The sequence below is a fragment of the Varroa destructor genome, unplaced genomic scaffold, assembly GCF_002443255.2.
Source record: "Varroa destructor unplaced genomic scaffold, Vdes_3.0 BEIS01000002.1, whole genome shotgun sequence".
Lineage (NCBI taxonomy): Eukaryota > Metazoa > Arthropoda > Arachnida > Mesostigmata > Varroidae > Varroa > Varroa destructor.
In genome coordinates this window covers 8,983,383-9,009,978 of record NW_019211455.1, presented here as the reverse complement: position 1 = coordinate 9,009,978, position 26,596 = coordinate 8,983,383, and the positions used below count along the sequence as shown (strand labels likewise).

The 26,596-nt window shown below is 41.0% G+C and overlaps 1 protein-coding gene across 10 annotated transcripts in view; it reads right to left on the bottom strand.

Moving 5' to 3' along the window:
* LOC111244151 (uncharacterized) overlaps nt 1–26,596 on the bottom strand; it is a 109,189-nt gene that overhangs the window by 29,262 nt on the left and 53,331 nt on the right. For 4 of the 10 annotated variants that reach the window (XM_086980823.1, XM_086980824.1, XM_086980826.1 and 1 more), the window contains 5 exons: nt 17,935–18,005; nt 4,990–5,081; nt 2,394–2,625; nt 750–899; nt 252–320 (listed from right to left, as the gene is read on the bottom strand). In XM_086980823.1, coding sequence (XP_086836949.1) covers nt 252–320; nt 750–899; nt 2,394–2,625; nt 4,990–5,081; nt 17,935–18,005 — 614 coding nt within the window. Of the gene's footprint in view, nt 1–251; nt 321–749; nt 900–1,049; nt 1,629–2,393; nt 2,626–4,989; nt 5,082–5,265; nt 5,494–5,914; nt 10,092–17,228; nt 17,310–17,934; nt 18,006–26,596 lie in introns of those variants that run through there. The other 6 variants (XM_086980827.1, XM_086980831.1, XM_086980829.1 and 3 more) reach the window with 5 other exon arrangements.

Below are 26,596 nucleotides of genomic sequence, written 5' to 3'. Positions count from 1 at the left end.
GAGGTTTATGGTAAAAACAATGATAAATCCATATGAATCGACGGGTGCTACAAGCACCGGTCGGGCGTTCCTTCGGAAGTCACCAGTTAGCCTAATTTAACTCTATCGATCACCTAAAGATCAGACGTTTCGACGGAGCCTTTTTATTGGTTCTGTATACAAACATGAATAATAAAAACATTCTAATTTTCCGAGTGATCTGAAACCCTGTCTTGAATGTCCGGTTTGAGGCAAATTGACGAACGACTTACCTCAAGGACTTTCCAGTAAAGCATAAACTTATCAGAGAGTCGCTTCGAGTTGTACTCGGTCAGATCCACCTGAAACAATCCAATTGCGCAATTATGTCCATACCCTTTTTAATTTTAGCGGTAAAACTTTTTCAGTGCTGTTCTATTCACCATCTTGCTCGATATTTTTCATTATAATACTGTGCCTTTTACCATAATAGACAACTTTGATGTCCACCCTATTATGTTTATTTCAGATGACTTTATCTAGGCCTATGATGATGTGATTACATATGTTTTTACACACACTTGTTGCAGTCAGCTGGACTACTCAGCATTTGCATATGGCTTATCAGTGACTTACCTTTGAAACTAACTAATAGTTACAGTAGGATGAAGTGATGCAGGACTGATAGGTTCGGAATATGCAAAAATAAATGATCTCCGAAGAACAATATAAAATATCAGGGTTCCGGCAATAAATATTGAGTGATTTATTGAGCATCGAGAAAAATTCACCTTTGCAGGACCATCTATATCTGATTGGCGACCGCATTTTGCTCCGTACCATCCTGGCTCGCAGAAACATTGCATTTTCGGGTATGTTGTAGCGTCAAGATTGATGCATTTACCATGTGAGCCACAGTCGGCATCTTGCCAGCATTCGTCCTATAAAAAACACGCACTATTTTATAACAGGACGAGCAGAAAACATTAGCTAAATGATGAGTATGTACGAAAAATGAGCAAAACATTGTTTGTGGAATTGTTTGCACAAAACACAATAGACTAATATCGACAATTCGAAATCACTATTACGGGACTAGTTGTTTCTTTTCTCTTTGCCTATGCGCCCATCTCTTCGTCGACTTGGCGCCTGTTTCAGCGGTACTAGTAATCAATGTGGTCTTCGGCAAACTTCACGCTCTCCATTTCCGACAGGCGTATGCAGAGTGGCCATGTTGACCGACGCCCAAGTTAGTACGCATTGAAACTATCGGCTACTGACTGATGGCGAGACGGTCTGCCGTTCGTACGACGGTCGCTCGGTTGTCTATCGGCGTGCCATTTGCGACTGTCGGCCCACACGGCATCTGACGCTGACAAAACGCTGCCGTGCAGAGTTTGGGAACTAACTGCTGTTTCTGCTGCTTGAATAGCATTGTCCGTGACTTTGACTATCGTTATTTATTTTGCCAATAACCGAACGCCTGTGGCAGCTGTAGCGGCGGTATCAGCGGCAATCTGCAGTTGAATTACGGCCAATGGACTAACGAACACCGGTTCTTTTCAAATTTTCCAGCCTTGGTCTAACTATAGATAGACATAGGCCGGCACAAAGCAATATCCGAACAGAACCATATGTCGTTTTTGCCGTTACTACCTGCACTGTTGCTTGTCTTGTAGGAAAACAAATATTTCAATATCTCCCCTTTGGATTGTATATAAATGAATGCGTATACACAAATTCGTCATATTATCAGTGCTAAATAGAGCTAGTAGAAGCCCGCAGATTTTTTCCTATAACCAATGCTGCTACAATTCGGAAGTAACGAAAGTATCAATTAGAACGATTCTAATCAACATGTTAGTATAGGTAGGGTTGCTCTGCAGCGTGCCTATATGACTGCAGTATAAGTAAGTGGTGCTTACTAGAAATGCATTCGAAAAAAAAAATGTGTGTAATTTATAGTATCACGACATTTTTGACCTCATAGTCAGATAATATGGCGGGCATGAGTTGAACATTGCTCAACAGTCAATAAATACGAGTAGACTTCATATATCCGTTAACTACATAGAGATGGGTTATTTCTTATTCCAACCGTGGATCTAGCTTGTGGTTCGGTTGAATGTAAACATTACGCCATCGCATAGCCACCAGTTATCAGGTTGAAATGGGATGGTTCCGCTACTGTAGAGTACTAATTCCTACAATATCAGCAGTCTGAGATGACGTAACTACGGAATCTAACAACGTACACCTACAGATTAACCGTGAAATTGTTAGTTGATGTTCAATTGAACCGTAGTAGTCGCAAGCCCTTTCAGGTATAAGCTTGCTTCGTTTGATTTAGAACGATGCTTCGTACTTGATTATACAATGTATGACACACTGTTGTTAATGCAGCTGTTTGACTCAGTCGATGATAGCGAACTAACCTTGTATTGGCAAACGTTGCCTGAGTACAGATGTTCACAGACGCAGTGTCCTTTCTCAATACGCCCCCGGCCCGAACAGACAACATTGAACTCCTGCACCGAGATTAGGTCAATATCGGCACAACTCCAAAACAAATAGCTTTTACCCCATTCTCCAGCTTGACGCACGAGTCTAATTGTGCACCCCTTGCAGGGCAAGGAGCGTGGCAGCTTTACAGTCGATGCCTGCGCGCTGTCGAAATGAAGCCATCATGATGTTAGTAGACGAAACGGAAGCGTAGTATCCTGATTTCGAGTTAATATTAGCTATTCTGGCCTTCTAAACTGGCACTGTACCGTTTTCCCCAGTTGTCCTTTGGCTAGCTGATGTCCTTTTTAGGGAAAATACTTAAGCTACAATTGATAGATCGTTGAGCTCTTCGGGTAGCTTCCAATCCCTGCAATATTCTACTTCACTGACATAAACGGAATAGTCCAACGAAAGCAGGAGCAATAATGCAAACGAAAGTTCTTCATTAATTGAAAAAAATAGAACAGGACATTAAATTCACCATCACAAAGAAGGACCATCCACAATATATGAATACATTGGTATTTAGAAGGACATCGATATAAAGGGCCATTTTACGTCGAGACCCAAAACGTGTGCTTATTCAGCGAAATCACTTTAACTATTTTCTAGGGATCTATTCGCAAAACATTTTCGTGTTATTTTTCATTTGTGTCGTTTGTGTGATTTGTGTCGTTGGTTCAGCTAGCTGAGCCGATATCGTTACAAATCATAGCTCCACTATCCCCGTTTATGTAGCTATATTCTGTTTGTTTTCCCTAGATTTCTATATAGCTGCTTATCATGCGCTCGCTCCGTCTACCATGACAAATATTATTATTAATACTAATAACACCAAATCATCCGAAGCAGTTGCTGTGCGGCTTAACCCAATTCGTGTGGGCTTTCTGGTATCAAGTTCACCTCTATCTACCGATGGCATGACCATGTTTTATAGTTTTTGCTTAGCATTATCAGTCATCAGAAGAAGCCAGTCATTAGTTTGACCGTGAAAGCCCGGATGAAATGGGGTTTTCGTAGCTTCGTCGACGCTTCCCATCTACGTTCTAATGCCCGACGTCCCTTCCTTCACAACTCGACTATCCTTCAAATAGTCCACGTGAATTACACGAAAATTAGACGAGGAAAACTAGATTTTCTTATTCGTTTTCATTATTACTATTGTAGTTGTTGTGTGACGTTCGAATCAGTTGCGGACAAACAGGCCTAGAACAAGGGCAACATCTAAGGCAGAATTGGCGGTAGGTCAGCTGCAGATAGGCCTTCCTCAATGAGAAAATGCGCCAGCTTCATTTTTTTTTCTTCGCACTTTGCTTTTTAGCGCTCATCCCTTATTTTTCTGTTTGCTCTTTGCTGCTCATCCGTATCGTCTCTGCCGGTTGTTGCCTGTTGTTTATGCAACAAAGCTGATAGCAGCAGTAATGGTAGTCGAAGCAAGATTTAAGCAAAAGCAACCTAAAAGGGGTCTGCGCCGCCAGTGGGGTTATTTGATTCGAAGTAACAAAAAAAGAACGACAAGTACCTTGGGAAGAAGGTTGTGCTGTTTCAGATCTATGCTGATCTATAGATCTGTGTATGAGTGGGAACGCTGAAATTAACTCTGACAACTGTTTCGTGTATTAATTACTGTAAAGGTAAGTTGTGCGCATAATATTTGCTAATTGTGCTGTAGTATCTAGGTTGTTCGTATGTAAACACTCGTGAAAAGCATCATATTTATATCGAAAAATTATGAATTAGCAAACAGTGTCTAGATTTAGAGGCAATAACCCACAAGTAAACAACGCTATACAGGTAGATATTTCATGTTCTTAAGGACGGCCTCAGCAGCATAAGCGAATCAGGCGAAGTGTCTAACGCCTTCGGAACGTTCAAAGAGGGGCCGATTACTAATAATATAAAGCTGTAAAGAAGGATATAGAAAGCGTTACATGTTAATTGTTGTTATAAGGTAACGCTTCAATGGCTCAAATGAACCCGAATCACGAATAAGTTTAAAGGTCCTTCATAAAATAACCAGATAGCAAAACACGAAATTCGATTGTGCTGTTTAGCTGGATCTAGAGGAGGGCTGTCGTACGGCCAGATGTAGATATATTGGGATATGGCCCCCACCGAAACCGAGCTCTCTGCCATCAGGTTTAAGAAGATAATCCAAAGAAATAATCACGGTCTGAGCATCAACAGGCTCGTCTGTTTTAGATTGAAACAATTCTTATGGTAACAGTTACTATTTTAAAATCTTTTTCCTTTTTAAAGAGCTACATATCAAATGTATTTATAGACAGTCTAAATGGTGATCGGTTCTTGGCCGTTCATGTATTTAATTATATACAAATAGACAGATGTTATACTAATTTAATGACAGGATCGACCTTCATTTGAAGTTTTGGCGAGATGAAGCCGACTGTCAATATCCATACAAAGTTCCATTCACCGGTAGTCGAATAATGCAATTGATTTTACAGATATTTTATTTATAAGCAAACAAATAAATATTAAATGAAAAATTTAACGCAAGTTTACGTTGCGTCGTCGAGGCCGAGCCATTGATCCTTCGGCGTGAGGTCCATAACGTGCTTCTCATTCTGGTCAAACAGTTCTAGTTTGTAGCCTCCCTGAAAAATCGAACGCATAAAACAGAGCTGGATTTTATTGAAAGCCAGGGAAAAACTATATCGGGAAGGCAATAATATTCCTATTACATTCTATATACGTTCTGATACGTCAAAAGGCAAATTGTCCCGGCCTTCAACAGCGTAGGTCAGCCGAATTAGTCAGCGTTGCCGCAGTAAACTGTACCTGATGCTCGATGGCTTAAGTAGAAGCTCCAAATCAAGAGTGACGAGGGCAAAAAATAGACGACTTCATATGAGAATGTTGAAAACAATACGGAAATTTAAGCTAGATGGATACATCTTGTCGGGGAGGGCGTGCCTCGATATGTTTAAAAAAGAGCGCGTCGTTATGCGTTGAGATGATTAGGTGGGCCCGTGATTAGCAGTTCACGCAGTGCAATAGATACAAGCACTGAAAATATTTTGAATTTTTAATAATATGCAACCGTCGTAGGCGTTGTTATAACTATTTTTCGTTTTATATGGAAATTAAAAATCGCTTCGAGCTAGATATCGAACGTCAGGAAATTTCGACGCAAACCTTAGGCCTGTACTAGACTCAATAGAAATACTGTCATTTTATGAAAATCATCAAAATCCGGTTTAGCAGTCCATAAAAATAGATAATTCTGTAAAAAAAAAATCAAATGATCTCCGTAAATTAACAACATGACTAAAAAGGGACTGAAGCAAACAAGAAACCTAGATAAACACGAATCTAGGATTACAGATGACGGAATTGCGTTAAGAAAATACCGTAAGTTTGCCGTAGCTTAATACAACAATTCTTTCCACAGTGCATTTTTTTTTATTTCCTAATATTGAATTCTTACTTGATCATCAGCGTTGTATATGACATGATGATGGTGGAGATTGAAGCCGCCACTTCTGGCTTCTTCAGCCACCGGGATCTCCAAGGCTGCAACCTATTCCCTAAGTGAAGGCGTGTTTCATTGTAATTGTAGACACGTCTCGAACGCAACTCGTAATCTTTCTTGGCCTGTCAGTCAGGCAGACACCAAAAATACTATGGTCGAAGTAAACATATCTCTAAATCGCCATCTTCTTTTAGGTGCGTGCTTGAATTTGAGTATTCGTCTAAATACACAAAACAAGTGAGCAAAAGTCGCTGTATGTCTGTATAAACTATTCAGCCTAAAGTGCTAGCATTGTCATTAATTAGCAAACCATCCGATTGCTTTTATACTCTGAAAATTTATGGACTTTCGCTGATCGGCAAAAAGTCATACTTCTGCACCGTTATGCCCTTCAGAGTGTAACTACAGAGAGCATACCGAAAATGCATTTTTAGTAGATTAATGGCTGTGAATGTAGGGTGCGCAATCTAGCTAACTAATATATTCAGTACGCGCCGTCCTTTGTTTTTTTCCAAAGTTTTACAACCCAAACAAAATACCCTCTTGCCCGTCGCGTGCGATCTTCGATATGAGGACATGCGTATTTAATCGCGTGAGAACAGATACATCGATCGTTTTCCAGTGTTACTATGGGAATAATGGCGAAAATTAAACCACTTCAGCTCTATGGCCCACCATGTTACAGCACAAAGAGAAGAGTATTGTTTACTTAATGTTATGTGAACTGAAAAAGCCAGAGAAAAGTCGGCTAATTCGATGGTAAAGTTCGTCTGTGATAAAGGTAATTGGAATGGTCGTTTGGCGGGGTGTTGCCTGTCAAAAAGATGTGTATCGCTAAATTGGATTTTGCACTATTTTATTTGGCCTAACTTTTCACGAAGGTTTATGAAATGGTTTCAATCTAAGCTAAAGGGGCATGTAAGTTAGTCCTTCTTGACTTCGAACTGGAACGCTTACATTTAGCGAGCTCTATACAATACTTATTGCCAAATATTTTTACAAAGCATATGAAGCTCTTTGTCAAGAACGGTATATAGACTTCTCATCCACCATAGAGTTAAATACGGCAATGCATAAAATTGGAGTTAAAAAATGTAGTGCAGATGCTACTGGCGGGTAATTTTATGCTGTGTTTTTACGGTGAGATGCAAATAACTAAGGGTTAAATCAAAAAGACATGAATCGTCGTGTCGTTAAATATGATAAAATATAGTGCCATTTTATATCCACGCGCCGATAAGTTTTAATGAAGTTTTTGAACGTATGCCTAAGTTCACGTCGTCCGTAAAAATACATGATATTTTTGGCCATCTCTCTACGCTGTCCAGACATATTTAACCCGCCAGTGTCGACAATAGTTTCAACCAATTTTTCAATCAACGTTACGTGTTGCCCCTTTGCTTCGTTTGCCCGCTTTACGTAAGTGTATCCTGGCAGTAGCATTTTGGCTTTGTTATAGATTTATGCACTTAGATTGGACAGAACACTGGTTAGAGTATGAATACAACTCGAAATTATGCGGATAGATTAGTAACCGTTTTATACAATTGAATATAGTAAATGCTCAACGGTGATAACGATGTGTCGTTGATAAGATCGAGCCGATCTTCATTCGTGATTCATGTGAGACAGATAAGAGATTTAAGCATGTTGGAGACGCCAAGAAATGGCTACACACATCATACGCGTTTAGTTATTGTGCAGCTTCCATTCAAGCTACAATTCCTAGATCTTCATCCAACAACACGTAAAGCACTGGGAGTGTCCTTAGTGATTCTGAAGCCTCGCTATCTTTTACACAACGAATGTGATAGTGGCATAGGGACAATTAGGCCAACGAAAATTATTGAATCTTAATTATGTTAATATTGTTAACTTGAAGATAAAAGCTCCAGTTCTGTCACACACGTCACTTTGTATAGTTACGTTATCCTCTCTTGATTCATTCAGCTAACGTGTTATAAAGGTTAGGCTTTAACTAAAACCTTCTAAATGTACAGATAGCGGTTCTGTTATTTATTTGGACCACTGAACAAACGATGAATATTACAATCAAATTTCACTTCAGACGGGAGACTTTATCGATCAGTCAATCATCGTCCTGACAATGACAGTGCCCTATAAACTAAAAGCTGATCAATTGAGGAAATCAATTTGCTGGTATTTAAACTATCGGCATAACGATAATTTCGTTCGAGACATTTGTTCCCCAAGTTTTTTTTTGTCATTTTAAACGTGCACGGAAAATTCTTTGGTAATGCATTGCTTTGTTGTTTTCTATTTAGCACGCGCACGTATGAATATGATCAATTCGTTTTATGGCATAACCTTTACGTAACATAGTTGGAGCAAAGTTGTATATTTAGGTCACATTAAAGCTCGTTAATGATCATGATCATCATAAATGCTCATTAATCATAAAGACTAAATCGTCTGTCAGCATCGCAGTCGCCGTACTGTTTAGTATCACGCGACCCAGATCAACTGCAACATACTTAGACGAAGGTATACAGGATAGATATGATAAATCTTCCAAAAGAACCGAAGAAACGTATGCACTTAGGGGGCAATCTATCGTGTCTTCATATCTCCCATTGTTTGTTAGACGTGCTGTTTGCTTTGTCGTATAAATTCCGCAACACACAATTATTAGGATAATTGCGTACAACATAATAATTGTATCAATATCCAGTTTTATCTTGGCTGTTATCTCGTTTAATCAACATTTTACATCAGCATTCACAAATATGATTCAATAAACCAAAGCAGTATCCTTTTATTGTGACGAAGCACATCAGTTAGTCCCTACGGTGACGGAAGTAATGACTTCGTCCTGTTAAGACTGTCACTGATCACTCTATGTTCTTCCTAATTGTACGTATTTGATTTATTTTCTGATTCTATTCCAGCTAATGTACTAGAAGGGGATTTCCCTATTTTTGTTGCTGTCGCAAGGGCAGAAGCAGTCCTAGTTTGGCCTACAGCTCTTAACGATTTATACATAGGGTACCGGACTATTGTGTTTCTACTTATTATTTACCTACAATTTTCGTCCTGGCTGTTGCTATTCCCGTACCGTAGTTAACAGCGTAGCAAGCGTGCAGTCCCTGGCAAAATGATCATCGAGTTCTCAAAAAAACTCAGCTTTTGTAGATTTACGATAATAAAACTATAAACATAAAGTTCTATACAGTGTTCACACAAGCAAAGAAACTTCGCTTCGCGAAATCCTTGTATCTTTTTTACTCGACCTTTTAATCGTATTCTGTTGTTGTTTCGTCACTACAAATCCAGTTCGACAGGCAACAAGCGTCAGGAAGTAATCAGCCGCCTAGAAATCTTCTATCAACTACGGCTTCAGCGTCTGACAGGTAGTCTGCCTATTTTACGGGGCTGTCGCTTCGGGTAGTCAACCGGATAACTCTGCTGTGATTATGGGCAGGACTTTAGCGAAAAAACGCAAATTATATTCATTTTACACAACAATAATAATACTTCTGCTGCTGATGCGACTTCTGTTATAACTGCACTATGGTATTGAGCGTGCGGCCGCTAACCTGTCAGCGGCACTGGGAAGGCCAGCGTGAATGGAGCAGCAGCTTACAAATTCTAAGGGTCAGAAGTGGATCACAGCCGTCAATTTTTCAAACAGCGTCATCACTATCACCAATAACATCAACAGTAGAAACTAAGACTGAAAATAAGTACATGTTATGCGGGAACGTTGCCAACGGAAACGTGCCCTGTTAGCCAGAATCAAACAAGGGACTGAAGATTATGGGGACGTGGAAAAGATCCCGCTATCCAACAACTGGCTCACGCAGTAAACACGTCGCTAAAAGTCGTTATCGTCCAACCCTGTAACACGGTCAACACGGAATTCTTTCATTGTCGATGTTACATGCAGTAGCCGCCGCAGGCTGTACGAATATACAATACTGGCATGTAATATAACAACGTCAATGACGCTATGGATAACGATACGATGATCTGTAACGAAGAGCAACAACACTGACTTTTAAATTTAAGCGGTTCCGGCAATGGTAGTTTCCTGCCAGTGGTCTGCCACCATCGACCGCTGTTTTAGCGACAGGACTACTTGACTGCCATTGCACAGTTCACTGTTAGCTTACCAGACCGCCAACCTACCGCTAGCGAAGTAAACCTCTTTCATTTCCGCTGTGATGATGATGGTGAATGATCGCTGAGAACTGCATATAGTGCCACTGGCCATTTGCGGTTAAAACTTCGAACGATGCAACGATATTTTGTCTGTCTCGAGTCAACGACTATGCTGGATTGATACTGGGACGCGAAAATCAGACTTTTGGTCCGATTTCGTCATCAGGAAGGCCTTTTTTCACAATGACTTTAAACGCGGTCAGCTGTGCAGATTAATAGGTTAACGAAAAGTAGCCTCTATCATTTATTTTACTCGCGCTTCAAATTAATGTTAGTAAAGTAATGATCACAGTAATAATACTAATCATTATAAGTCGCAGATCGATTGGGCGGCGGGCGCAACGGGTTTATGACAAAAGCTTCATTTCTTTTTCCACGAACGTTAAATGTCGAATTGTTGTCTTTGCCTTTATTGCTCCAGCTAGACAGTGATTATTGATGTTGCTTTTGTCTGACTAGAGTTTATAGGCATTGGGTCAGGACCTATAGTGTTGCAGCTGCCAGGCTAAGTTTGCAGGCAGAGATTCGCTCGAAAATCCGGTGTCTTACCACTAGTCAGACTACACCTTTCGAAAGTCTACGTGTGTTCTGCTTTTATTAGTTTCGATGCAGGACACAACTGTCCCTCGAATATTTCCATGACGACGACCGTTCCTGCTCAAGAGATTCGTCTTTAATTCGGTGACTGCAGCAGTGGCTACATCGGGGGCGGCGGCAATGACGTCGAAATCCATGTTCACGCAGGTGAGCAGCTCCAATCCGTTACTATCTTAGGATGTTTTCGGAGCACTGCGCGAAAGCAAAAGTGAGTGACGTGGTCGGCCTGGCTACCACTACCATTGTACTTCTGTAATGCTGCCCACGGCTAACAACGCCGAAAACGCCGCCCCGCTGACAACGTCGCCATCGTCGACGGTGACAAAGTGTGACCTTCGACCAAGGTCGATCGCACTTCGACCCATAGAAGCCACCCAAAGAAATTGTTGCGCATACAGCAGACATAAGTATAGCTTTTAAACAGCGCGTACGCAACCGCCTTAGATATTACGACCACACCGTGCTGTTGTCCATTGCGACAAACCTGGATCCCGTCCGTTTCGAACCGCGTCGCTGCAGCTTCGGTTCGACAATTGATCCTGCTACTGATATGTTGCGGCAGCGGCCGCGGCAGTGGCGGTAAATTCGAACACCACTATCGCTGCATCAAGGGCGCACGCCGTCATATCAAGGTCATACGCATTAGAAAACAACGATCATTCGTGTGCATTGGTTTTTTTTTTTTGTAAAATGTCGACAAAATATAACTAAGACAACGATGATTGCTAGGTTGGCGTTAATATGCGGACGTTACAATGGCTGTTTCTATGTGTTTGCTGCAACTGCTAAGACAGTAAACGCAGAAAGTCCTAAGGCGGAAGATAATAATAGAACGACAGCACAGTTGCACAGGGGGGGACCTGCTGCTGGTCCTCTCAGCACAAGACCTGCTTAAGATGAGACAGGACATTATCGCCACAACATACTGCAATGTAGATTGCGGTTGTTTGTACATGTGATGCCGCTTTCGTGTGTGCATGTGTGTGTGCCTGTACCTTCGTGGAACACTTATTGGCTTCGGGACACAAGCAGACAACCGGACTGGCGCGCTGTGTGATATCGTGAGTCCCGCCACTGGACTGAGGGGCAAGCGTCCTCGCAGAAATACTGTTTGGCAACGCTTGATCAATAGTACCATTGTCATGGTTGTATTTCTATTGTAGTTTTTGTTGTAGCCATTTTTCCAGCAGCCACCGCCGTTGCCGCTGTGTACTCCACCGTGTTAGCGTTGTCGGCGCCGTGTACCGGTGATAAAGACGGTTGAAGTGTGAATAAGTAAATTTAAAACAGGCCCGCGTCATCATCGACATCTGGTGTCATACTAATGACGGTCTGCTTCGCTTCCTGCGTTGTTGCTAATTTTTTTTTTTGTTAAATTCACAATAAACAGCGAAAGGGACAGTGGACCGATGTGCCCGGAAATCAGCGAAGTGGCAGCACCCCATTAACGTGACAAAGGGCAAACACACGAGGCCACTACCCGTCCACTATTTCACCTCTGTCTTAACTCCGCAGACTCCTCAAATACGACCTTTCCATTCTCCCTCACGCTAGCATCTCCTTGTATCCCCCCGCTGTGTGCGCTTGGGCTTGACCCAGGCTTTTGTTACTACAGCTTGGAACAGAAAACAACGATGCCCGGAAGAAGATGACGGCGGCGAAACGTAGACGAGAATGACAGAATATAACATAGCGGCTCGTTGGTTTTTCTGAAGATTTACCTTCTGGGGAATGCTTTTACAGTTGCTGCTGCTGTTCCCGTTTGTTGACGGCGACAGTTGGTTGGAAGGCGTGGTAACAAAAGGCAGGAGTTCTGCATACATTATAATGTATCTGTATGTTTCTGCGGTCGTTGAAGTAGAACGTAGCGGGCACTGTTGTGCAAAAAGGCAATCCCGCCATGGCGATGGGCGCTAGTGCGAACAATTATCTTTCTCTATGTTGTGAGTACATTCATAAGGATCGCCCTTTTGTGTGTTTTTCCGGATCACGAAAACAGGCTGGCTTCATCTACAGCGTTATTTCCTTCAAGTGAATTTTACTGAGCTTCACCGACTCATGTATTCCGCTATTTAAAATCTAAATTTTTCTTTGCAAAGTTACTGGGCATTATTTAACGATGTCGAGTGTTTGAAAGATGTACTTTCCTATTTAGAATTATAAATAGTTATATGCAATGCCTATACCTCACATACATAGAAATGTATGTGAGTAACTAGATGCGTTCACCTGGGAACGCCTCGAAATTGCTAGACAGGAATAAGTGAAGCAACTATTATATCCACGGGCTAATTCACATTTACCTGTTTCCATGTTTAACAATATTATTGCTCAGATATTTAATTTATCTTGAATTTGTCAATATTAACTACTTAACTTATTTTTATGCTGTACCGCCAGTAATTGTATAACATTTTTTACTTACTTCCACAGGGTTCACGCTCCAGCTAAATCTATTCAAGGACACGCTGCTAGTGTTGTCGTGTCGATCATCTTTCCTATTTGTGCATTGGTTACCCAATAAGAACAACAGCATTCTACAATTACAAAAAAGCATAATGATACGCTGAAAAAAGTGATGAGCTAACAAAGCACATAGATTACGCCGAATGAGCTTTGTCCATGACTTATGTGTTAGCCATACAGGCCACCCACACCGGCGGCCTCGCCGGATATAACATGGTTAATCAAAGTTCAACCACGGGGTCGGTTAATTAAAAAATAAAAAACATTAAATCAGGACAATACGTTGCCGTAGAATTTAATCAGGTCCTTTGTCCACTAGTGATTTTGACCACTGATCGGCCTTTAGCCTAGGCCGACACTTAAATTTGTTACAATAGAAACCTAAGCGTATCGAGTTTTACGTCCTGGGCTGCCTTAACATTGCCGCCTAACGTTAGATGTCATAATGAAGACCTTTCCGAAAGGTTGTGTCCCTGTAAGCTATTTTAGTCAGATAATCCGGTCACCTGGCACGTAGGGTTCATGTTGAAATGCTGGTAACCAAGAAAAATCTTTAGGTACTCTTCTCATAAGAACACTTTCTTGACACTTAGTATGCCAGAAATGAGTAGTGCTGGGGCCAAAGGTTATTTCCCTAATCTAAACAATTATAAAAAGTGATTTATTTTAATTATAGCTATTGTCTACGTCGCCTGAAGCGCACACTCTCTGTTTTAGTAAAAATTGCATAGCAGGTTCTTCACCCACAATTAAACAGGTTAATTAAGGCGCTTGGGGCGAACAAGCACGAATCTAAGTATATAGCAGTCATGTTGCCTTACATTTTTACTACTGCTAAAATAAAACTTAACGAACTTAACTAACACCGTCGCTTTCGTAGATGTAGTGTATAGAAGAATAAATTTGACAGAGCATAAGTATGCCTGTAGATAAGTTTAACTAACTATATAGTAGCAACATATAAAAAAACAAGAAAGTTCCGTCTAGCGTTAGAAATGAAATTTCAGCCAACCAGTTAGTGTCGCAGAGTTATCCAAAAGCTACGAATTCTGCTAAGGTTATTTTTTTATCTTCAGCAAAAACAACGGTACGTTTTAGTTACTACCAGCTACCATATTTCTTTATTGTCATTTGATGATGCCAATAAACAGAGGGGAAAAGACAATTGTTAAGGGGTACGCTGTTGCCCAACTAAACCACGAATACATTCTGCATCACGCATCGTAAACCACAACTACAAATTTCCCGTATTTTGCCCGATAGCCTTTGTATTGTTTCGGCCGTCGTCAGATACTCCCTCGTAGATTTAGTAACGCGAACTACGTGCAGAAGAGTAGTCATGATCTAACAGGCACCCATACGTATGGTGTTTTTTTTGTAGATATTTGTTTTTGATAGTATACGATTAAAATGTTTTTCTTGTTTTGTTTGAACTAGCAGTCTTGCCGTGTTTGCCAAAACGCCAACTGTCTAGCTCATTTGCCACAGCTAAGTTACGATTGGGAATGCCTGGGAATGGGTATGTGTGCGCGTTGGCAGTCACGCAATCACCAAGTGAAGAAATTCACTGAAAAGTGTCGTTACTTGAAGTCGTTGAAATATCACCGTTAGAAACAGCCGAGTTGAAGATGAGATCAAGATCCCCGAAGTGCCAGCCAATCTTCGACATGCGTATACTACTTTGCCTACTTTTTTTTGTATTATCATTTATAGCTGCTTGTCTCGTTCTGTTGTGAGAACGACCTGGGTACGATGAAGAAGCAACTTCTCAGTATTTCATTGAAAAAACGAGCCCACACTCCTGTTCATTGCGCCTACGTACCTAAGAGGGACTAGACGAATGTTTCCTGCTCACTCAGTTCTCTATAGGACGTTGTATCCCATATGCATGTAGCAGCAAGAATGAAAACAATAAACGGTATAATGTTTTGTTATTATTACTACATAATAAACCTTCACAATATTTGATTTTTTACACAAACTACTATAAAACCTCTAGCCGTCGACGTGATGAAGTGTAGATAATATGTGATGAAGCTAATTTCGTCAACTGAATTTTTTTGATATACTAAGAAAACTAGATTAGGTCTCTCTTTCTAGGTTTGAGTCACCTTCTGACCGGTCTCCCTGCAATGTGCAATAATTACTATTAGCCACGATGCATTACTAAGAAAGCGAATAGAAAACACTACGCGTGTGATGTGGTAGCGCGGCATCTGGACAATCCTTGCAATGGAAGCAAACAGACAAGGTCATTTATCAGGTTTTAAATGGATTACGGCATAGTCTTCATATTCAGCTGTCAATTCCATCGAGAAAATGCGCCATTTTAAGACAAGCCAAGGCAGCTCGTAGCACAAAACGATAGCATCAAAGAAGTTTCAGGATCATTTGACATCAAGTTGGGATTTGAAAACGTTAGAACGGACGGTAATGTTTACCGTTCAGTAAATAGCTCTATGGGGGCGAAAGTTCTCGGGCTTTCCAACAATTTTAATATAAGAATATGTTTCTGAAAGTCGTTACAGGTAGTCGGGATGGTAAACAAAATTGAGGCTACGAATTACTCACCTCTTACACGAAAATTATGTCAATGTAGTCATTTTATTATAATCTGTTTTCATTAATTGCCTCAAACACTGCAGTTGTGTGTATAGTCAGCTCAATCAGTTGTCAAAAATTAACAAAGGCTATGAGAAATTTTTCTAACAACAGATTTTGCCAGCTACCATCTTCGAAGCAAGATCTTATACTTTCTCTATAACGAAATCATTATTTTCATTATTAAAATATTTAAAAGGTAGCTACTCAGTAGGACTAGCTACACTAAAGCTTGTTATGATCTTCGCGCTATGAAGAAAGACTATAAGGTCATTATTGTTTTGACTGATAAAAATGATTATTTGCTGTATTTTTATTAAATTTTGAAAAATCTGGCAGATATGACGTACCGTTGTTATTACTACAGTTTCGATTACTTTAGATTTTACGATTTCTCGTTGTAAAAAAGATGTAATGAACACCAGCTTATACCCAGGATGATATTGCTCAATACCACTGATATAAAGAAAATTAAATCCTCAGAAGCGTTGAGATAATAATGGCATTCTATTATTTGTCACGCAATAATAGAGAAACACGACAACATCAATTGGACGCTATTTGTTCAATGCAAAGCTCCGACAGGCGGATCGTGGAGAGGACCATAAGGACTGTTAGCGACCTACTATATTTGAGCCAATTTTAAACGCCGTCTTTCTCATCAGCAGCCCCAATGAGATTCATAATAGTATAATAATTATATGAATGATTCATTTTTACCTTAGCTCAACCACTGACGGACAAAAGGAGGTAAATAACCGTCTTTACAGCCCAGTAAAACGGCAACAGAAAGAGTATACTACCTAGAGATGTATCACCAGCTTAAGGACCATTGTAGGTACATTCGTTAGACAAGAAAAAAAATGAATGCCATTTGGTAACTGAAATAGCTGCTCAGCAAAGATTAATAATAATCTTAATACTAATATTATATGTTTTCCAATGAACGAGATGTGTCAAAGCAGCATCAACGAGGAGATAAGGCACGAGAAAAAAAAATCCAACGCGTGTCCTATAGTGAACGAGCGGGCCATGTAATGTGACATATATAGGCAGCGCATTAACTGCAAATTCAAAGATGGATTGCATAATAATTAGGCACGTTAAAGGCGAAAGGTTTTTTCAAACGGATTTAGAATACAACAGATCCGCGTTACATGCATGGCACGATGCTGATCATACGTTACGACGTTACCTTGTCGTTGTATAGACGGAAACGATGGAAAAACGTGGTTGCTGAAACAAAAGCTTCAAGACAGAGAAGATATTATAAAAAGATATCTAGTTTTCGTCGAGCCTAGGAAAACAGCTGCTGCGAACACGACAGATCTCAGCATTGTACTCACTTTTCAGATCCGGTTCATCTCTGATATCGTTTATTTGTGTAAATTTATCTGAAACAATGTCTAATCAACACGAGTACCTGTCGTTTTTCTATGAGATGACTTGTCGGATCACGCGCGTGCCATGAACATTCACCCTGGCGTTATGAGGTTTCCCCTTCCTGCTGATTCAATCATAGACAATGCGAAACGCCAATTCCGTTTCAATTTCAAGTGTAGAGCGATCAGGGACCTCACGCATTGGCCCAATTAAGTGGAGTCATTTATAGAACTCAAAGTTGACTAATATATCTGATAATCAACTTTGTGATTCTTGTAATATTGAAGCTGATACTTGCCCCAGGTATACGATCTGGATGCGATTATAATCGAATCAGACTAGCTTATCTAGTCGTTACGTTTAAATTAAAACAGATATACTCGCGTATAATACAACGAAAAGCAATATATGACGAAGCAACGTCCGACTTTGGTCATTGATTGCAGCGTCTTCGACACATATATGAAACACGAAGATAATTATAGCTTTCTAATTAGCCATACTGTTCCATTAATCGTATCTATACATAGACTAGCTTTATTAGGCAAATTAGACAGAAGAGAAAAATATCTTCCTTTATCCGGCTACCGATAGACCCTAAACAAATGTGGATCTGCAGATTCGCCGGGTTTTTGACACGGCTAAGCGAAGCGAGACGATATCGTTGCTCGGAAATGAACCTGAATGAAGCTCATTAATATGTGACGCCGGTTATGAAAACTAAGCTAGCGGATATATATACGAACCCTATGTGGATAGGCGAGATGCCAGGTGACGTTAATGGTGGCTCCCATTGGCAGCGATGTTCGAATAGTCCCTGAAAATTAACATACACATCAAGTAAAACAATTATCAGCATTATGATCGTTGTTGCCACCACTACTGTCGCCGTTATCGACACGGTTTGTTTGTTCAGTTCGATATAAATACGTTGTATTCGTCCGATTAATAACAAAAAAAAAGCATTTACCAGAGCCGCTAGCCGTTAACACGGGAGTCCCCGTTTCATAGAAGTCAACTTTTGTGTATCGGGTTCCCTGGTACCACAAAATACTACCAGAGCTGCTATTATTACGTGCGTCGACGTTACGCTGCGGCTTTTGCCCTATTTACCTACATAAACGAGACTAAATGCCCCGCCACGTCCCCCACATACAGATCCACGAACAGTTAACGAACCATGAAGAGCTATTGAGACACGACGCGATAATAACGCGCCAGCCACGTAAATTTCAACGCCACGACGACACTAAGACATCTGACCACGCGACCAAACAGACGCCAGCAGAGGCAGCCGTGACGGCGTTCGTTTGGGTAAGCAGAATGCGGAACTGTTGACGAGTCGTCGATATGTTCCGGACTCGCACAGGGACATAAATGCATGAAGCTGTAAGCTCTTTCGAATTGCTACTATATATCCATAAATGAGGGGCCGATATTCACTCTAGTAGCTACTAGATATAATGATGACTCCCGCTACTGATGCTAGTATTACAATGTAACGGATATTAGGGATGGCTAGTTCAACTGAGAGCTTGAAAACAGATTAGACAGCCCATCCGCGCGAGTACAGCCTATGTCTTCTATACCATCCGTGGGATGCTATGATGTCATCAACAGGAAACAGATATCGAAGTGGTTCGTAATGTCTACGTTATGCCCCTACTGTGTATTTCATAGATTGTGCGCGTGCGTAATCACGCAGAACGTGTGAAAACGTCACGGAGAGTCGACTAATATCGATAGAACGCAGACCGGTTCCGTGCTCCATTCGGCTGTGTATGCTTTTGCTAATACTGAACACTGGTTCGCTGAGCGTAGAATGAGCATACGTATTAGTTAGTTATCCTAGACTCGTTATTAGATTTGTTTGAGTCTAGTCGAATCGATGCAGGTTGACGAGTACAAGCTGCAGAAGATCCGTTTAGCCCCTTCGCTGCGCAGATGTTTGATTTTCGGTGGAATTTTACGCGCCCGCCATCAACCTGTTTTTCGCTTCTTGACTATGGATCAGGTATTGATTGTATGTCTGGCCATCTCTAGAGGCGTTTGACAATTCTGTAGCACAAAGGAAATGACGCTCATGTCATATTGAACCTATTCCGTTCAGAGACTTGGCTCCTGAGACCAATTTGTGACACGGTATTAAAATTGTAGTTGAATCTAGGTCACAAGTGCCTGACAACTGCAGGCGACTATCAAGTCATACGCGCTTATTACTCCAGTTATACATACATTATGATTATCGCTATAATCATTCGAAATGCTAGTTAGATTTTGGACTAGTAACTACGCCCTGCATATGTTTCAAAACTGATTGGGTGAGATGATAATGATGATTTCTTATTGTTTGACTTATTATTGTAAGTAATCTCAGCAACATCGCACGGATTTTCAAAATATTATCAACTAACTCTTGTCCAAACACGACACAACTAATACAAGCAGCTGTCTCTAAGATAAATAACCCACTAGTAAGCAACAAGGTGCGTTCGACATCGAAAATCTGACAAGTGGAAGTAGACCGGCACAATTTTCACTTGATTTACCGTGTCAATCTGGAGTTAAAACACCTAACGAATTATCAAATTCGCTTCTTGTACGTCTCTCTCAAAAATTCGAGCTCCGTAGTTTTCACTCGCTCCTATCATAGCCTCCGCTGCGTCTGGCCGCTTCGAACGAAACCTGGCCGTCCAAAGCGAAGCTCCCTCTTGTCATTTTCCTTTGCCACTTTTCCTTGTGACTAAAAATAGTTATATCTCGTGTTCGCAACCATTTTCGGGTGTCCGTTATTAACGCTGCGTCTTTTGCTACTACAATTGTACCTTCAGTGGCTATCCAGCGAATCGTTGATGACGTGCGCACGGCCGATCGACCAGCCGACCGCATGCGCATAAACAGCGCCGAAAATCGAAGTTGTGCTCCTGGTTCGGCAGAGCCGTGCAAATGTAAGCATTGTAACCAATGTGGAGTACGCCCGATGCAAAAGAAAAACTAGCATTGACTGCTATCATCTATTACATTTCTTTATTATAACTGTTATTCGTGATACTCAGTACAGCGAGCCCGAGTCAGTTGCCCCGAAGTGCAGTCTATTGCTAGAATAACGTCTTTCTCTAAGCTACATTCTTTCGCTTTGGTGGCCCTTCGTCATTGGGTGTCCGTGCGTTGCCGAAAGGCATTTTTCGGGCAGGAACAACTGCCCGAATATACCTATAACGTGTAGTAGCAACATGGCAACATCTGCACAACAACAACAACAACAGCAGCAGCGGCGGTGCCAGCAGCAGCACTTATTCAGGTCTTATAAGTTTTTAGAGCATCCCAGTTGTCCCCGATGATTTCCTTCACCCCTTTTATATTCATCCCTTATATATAAAAAGCAAAAATAGCTGAAAGTGCGCTCTTTCTCAATATATTCGTGCTAATATAACGATATTTTTACCACTACAACGACATGCGGTAATACTACAGTTATTGTTATTATCGAGCTGTTTGCTGGCACACGGGGCAGTTCTGGTTTACTACCCCACTATTACACAGACAACTATATATCTATCTGCCATAGCACAAGTGGCGATAGATCGGCGGGAGAGTGGAAACGGTGGAGAAATCAATCGTTACTTACACACGAATGTGCGTATGCCTGTAGCTGGCCAGCGTCAATTTTTACGAAGTTGTTCCTATATCTGCTGTGTAAATGTTCTGTGCAAGACTTTTCCTGCTGACGAGTATAGCGGCGACGACGACGCTAGCAGTGCCATTGCAAGCAGCAGTGGGCTGGAACACTTCGTATACACTGACTATACACACGTAGCATCAGTCTACGTCGAGTCTTTATCGACAAATCCCCAACTCAGTTCGACGGGTGACTAACACGAAATAAAGCGGACCTCATTAGCTTTCCACTGAGTAGTTTCTCGACGACATTTGAACAAAAACGACAGAAGTGGGCCGATATTAACCGGCTTTAGTGAACGAATAGAAACGAATACTGCGTCGACTGGCGGTCCATCAGGCCCTGCTCTAGGTATCAGCGTTAACGGGCGACAGCAGTAGCTCGACTTGGATCGCGCAGCGGCGTCATGTTCTGCATCTTTTGTTACACTTAGTATCGATCTCAGCAAACGAAAAATTCCAGTCATCGTACAAAAAAGTCTTTGTGGTAACATAGTGGGTAACGTACTTGCTTGCTAATCTTAGGGACATCTTGGTAGGCACATCTGGGTATGAACCAGGACATAGACACACTCTGTTCCATGCTGGAAACGAACCTGAAAAGCCTAACGGCGATGCCGGACGAAACGTATGAACAACGATATCCTCTACTGAAGGCAATTTATGCTGTCGGCCAATCGCGCGCAACGCAGCGTTTTACCAGCACGACCAGAAACTTAAGCGTCGATGTTACTTCTGTAGTGTTATGTACGTCGAAAAACAAGAAAACCACTATTTATTCCCTCTGCACATAGTAATTATGTGTATGTATCAGCATCGGTTGGACGCTAGCTGGTACTAGCCAATTATTCTTTTTCTCGAAGCTAATAGGGTTGGTGTGGTTAATGATGCTGCGGATAACAGTACTATGAACCATGTTCTTTCAAAGTAGGACTTTTTTGGTATTAGGTAAAGGTGTCAACTCTACCTCGTTACGAAAAATCGATTACACCGTTAAAATTATTACAAAACGTTTTCTCCAACGCTCCTTGTTCAAAACTTCACTTTGCACTCAGCAAAAATCATTAGCAGCAGTGGCATTACCTTGAAACCGCCGTATTTCGACAGCGGCGGCGGCGGCGGCGGCGACATTTAGGTGTCGCTGAATCCACACCGCCGTATTTCGATGCTCACGCTTTCCTCTCTGACGCAGTTGTCGTGGAGTACTTGACACCGTATCGTTTTCGATAAAACGTTGCTTTAAACAAGCAGGTATAAATAACAATGCTGAGGATAATGAATGTGAATTTTCTAAAGAAATAACTTCTTGACAACTCTATCCCTAACTAATGACACGAAGTGTGATAGCCGAACGACAGCGACGACGACGACAATGGCGCCGGCCGCTCAAACTGTTACGTCACAATAAGCGCAGGCGTACACAGACAGAAGCAGGTCAGAAAAGCAGAGTCTACATTGACTGCTTAATGTAACTATACGCTATTTAGAAGTAATTTCTGAGCTAGGCATTCTGATCTATTCGCTGGAAGCGGACTATATCGTTGACAAGCATGTCGACAACAAACAAAAAACGATAACGTCGTACATGTGAACGGAGAAGTGCTATGTCCAAGGTCGCGTTTGGTAGGGACAAATAATTGCTCAGGTTTGACTGGCCCGCATGGTGCCGACTGTGTTACTTCGGTTTGCCTGCCTGTTGTTGGAAGCGGAATGCTGCTGGCGAAATCCCCAAGCAAAAAGTAGAGATATTACAACGCTTAGCTTAAAGTAGTAGCACAATAATGTGGAGTGGGAGAGACTTTTATAAAGAAACGTCGTCTCTTGAACAACGGGCCTTTACAGTTCCCTATTGCCGTTATCCAAAAAAGTGTTGGACATTCAAATAGAAGCAATTAGTAGTTCCGCAATCGATGACATTTCGGTCATACGCGTTTGCCGAAAATGGCCCTATGGTATTACAGTAAGATTTTGGAGCACTCGTATAGTTGAAAAGATCGCCATTTGTGATTAATCATATCAGTTGGTCTAGGGTAGCATATGCGAAATTGTCAAGTCGCAAAGTCTGTGTTAAGCGGCGACAAAAATGATAGTAAATTCGATCAAATCTAGTCAAGGAAGTTCCAACAGTGCAGCTTTGGTTATAACGTTTGTCATATTTCCAGGGGAAATTTCATGTGTGTAAAACAAGTAATCATAGAAATATCAATCGAATTCGATATACTTAAAACAGCGTCATGTCGATTGTTGTTAGCTACTAACTTTATCTTAGTCTGTCCTGTAGTTTAGATTCTGGAATCGTAAGCTACAGTAAGTTTTTTTTCTATGCGCGAGAATCTCACGATTATAACTTTCGAGCGGCTGTTTATCTATTAAAACGTTGATCGAAAATCTTTTCCAGAACTATTCCGTGTGTTTGTCGCAAAGCGCATTATACGTATAGTCGACATGTGCGGTATGCTGGAGAGTTTCTAAGTGGTGACTAGGCCTCTATTTCGTGGCCTCGTAGAGAACTGTACTAGTAAACCATAATTGACGCAACGAAGATGCCAATTTGTATTATGTCCACAGTCCATGTGTAGACTATTTATCATGTACCAAAGCTATCTTCGTACTTTTTGCTGGTCCAGATGTAGTCAGTTTACCGTCAACAACCTTTCTTCGAATTTCGTGGGAGACAGTGGTAGTATTGTTGCATTTGTCTATGTCTAGAATATATATCCGCCTGGATCGATCAAATAATGGAATAGATAGAATAACAATTAGTAGAAGTCATTCAACGACCATGCTCAGTTGCTTGTACTTCTAATAACTTTTATCTTCTAGTATAAAAGCAGTTCGTATTGGGCAGTTATGGTTAGTAATGAATCCTCTCAATTGTTTGTCTCGCTTCTGCCTTGACAATAAAATCGGCAGAGGGCGAAAATTTTAATTAACTACACCAGTGAAAAGTCATGAAAAAAAAAAACTTAATTTTCCCTAAGACATAAGCTTTCAAGTTAGTAGAATGTCTCCGAATAGATTTTTTAATAGACAAACCAGTACCTTGTAATTATGTTGATCACTGTAAAGAGATAGATACACATTATTTTTAAAAGAATCTAATTTGCCCAAAAACGTCGACGTACTTTTGAATATTATCGCTAAAATCGGTTCGCGCGTTCCAATAGGAGACGGCGGCTTTTCTATCCGACGACATCGTGCCCTCATCAGCACACGTGTCCACGCGTCTATCCTCCAGCGGCATACTGGTTACGAACATAACTATATTCTTCAGCTACCCTATACGCCAGCTAAGATCAACAGCTAATGTGTTGACTAACACGGTTTATGAAGCACGCGCTTACAATGTTTGTATTCGACAACGCAACGTTATTTCCAGCACAACATATCGCGGTTCACGAAGTTCTCGAATCTGTGGTTGATGATGAACGACATCAACCAATTACCGAAGTAGTTTAGGCTGATTGAGGCTTTCCGTTAGGCCGTTACGTAACAATTATGCTCACTTAAGGCAAGCTTCCTGTCATATTAATGATGTCCGTAGAGCTGACTGTTTGGTAGGCATCGACTGGTTTCAAGTGAAGGCGCACAGCCTTAACCGCTCATGCGAAGTTCATTCTTAACGTAATTGTAAGACAAAAGTTACCAAGTGGTTATTTTTGTCAGGCACAAAGGACTTTTGCGTGAGCTCCTATAAAAGCATATTACTGCTGTTCATATTACAAAGTTCATAAAGAAAGTTGATGAAGTTTAGGCCACATAATAAGACATTTCTACTGTAAAAACCTAAGGGAAAGCTAAGCAGACTAACAAATACCATCAAAAATGACTATAGGAGTATTCCTTGTTACAGTGAATACAGAACTGTGAATTTCGTAACAACATAAAAAAAACGTTTCGTTTTAAGGAAACCACTGCAATAAAGGGGTTGGGTCTTCAGGACAAAAAACGTTTCAAACGATGATGCTTGCTAAGCGTACCACACATACGGTCTTTCTGTAGTTACTTATTAACGACTAGTGAAATGTCAGCAGAATTGAACGGGTAGACACGAACAAGAATGGCACGCACACACATATATCCATATACATATATAATGTAAAAGAGAGTCAAATGAGGGAATCGAACTGTATTCGTGTCAAATGGTACAGTTGTATACACCGGCCTAGAATCACATGACAAAAAACGGTGAAATAGCGTAACATGCACAACAATATATGGATCAAGGGGGTTATGGCGGATAGCAGAAAAATAAATGACGTCCGCTAGGAGATACACAATGCAGTGCCAGTGAGAGAGGTTTAGAAGAAATGCAAAATGTATCAACGACAAGCTACAAGAAGAACACCCTATAGCCTGTTTGTCGAGTATCTTTTACAGCATATTAGGATAGAGAGACAGAATGGTGCTCATTTAAATATATGCAATAGGGCCTCCATCGGATAGCAGGAAATAGTTGAAATATGTTGAGTTAATTAATAACAAGTAGCATAAAATTTGCTACACGTAGGAGGTTAACCCTGACTGCGTCGATATTAACCGGTCGGCAGATAAGCAGACGGCAATCACGTTGTGAGGCGTAATTACTGCTGAAGGATGACTATAGGGACAGATGCGTATGCAGTTTATAAATACGCTTTAAGAATCTTTTGCTTTTTAAAATCTCTATCAGTTACAGTTCAATTATAAGTAATAATGATAATGAATACTACAAATTATCATATATGAACTGAATATATAGTAGCGGAATGAACATCTTATTTCTTGTTTCTCGGCAAACTACACTTCGGTTTATAGGCGTAGCCATCCCAAGTGAAGCCGACGTTTTAGACAATACGTGTCTTTATGTAAAAAACTGCGATATCAATTGTCCCTCCCTACGTATGGGTATAAGTAAAAAGCAATGTGTGGCTGACTATCGCGTTTTATGGTGTCATGCGATAGCAGCCGTCCGTAAGAAGTAGCTGAATCCACTGGTGCTGTTCTTGACCCAATCCATTGACCTTCTCCCTGTGCCATCCCGTCATTAGCCTCCATATCCGTCACACAAACAGAAAAAGTCATCGGTGCCAAGAAGGAAACGTCAAATCAAATCCTTTGGTTCCTGCCATTGTTGTTTTTTTCCCAGCTTCTGGATAGTATTAATGATGAAAACCTTAACAATAATATGTTATTGCGGCTACGAAATATACTATAGGTTTCATTCTGTCTGCTGCTGCTGTTGCTGCTGCCATCATTTCTGCAGGTCATAGCACTTCAAAACGCCGACACCCTCTGGCGTCAGCGATGCTTTCCCCGTCAACACTGCTGTTATCCTGCGGCACCACGCAACATTTCAAATGCGCGCGGGCGCACGCAAAGGAGAGCGTGAAAGGTAGGGGCTATGGCTAGTATCTACTAAACACTGATCGAAACGGACGAACAGCAATAGAAGAAAGGGCTTTCAGCATGTCATTCATCGGTTATTGCCACCATTGATGTTAGTGTTAATGTTGGCGTCTGCTCTGAATCAGTACTGCCAATGTATACTGTCTTTGCACTCCTTTTAGTTATTTGAGATGTGTTAAATTTTTGTCTTCCTTGGCTGTAAGCATCTTTTCGCTGCCTCCCTCAATGCAAAATCAGTGCGATTAATGCGCTGGCCGTGAATGTTTCTAAAACCTGCTTAAGAACATAAATATATTAAATCGAAGTTTATAAATAATTCGAAAACCCTTACGTAACGCTTAG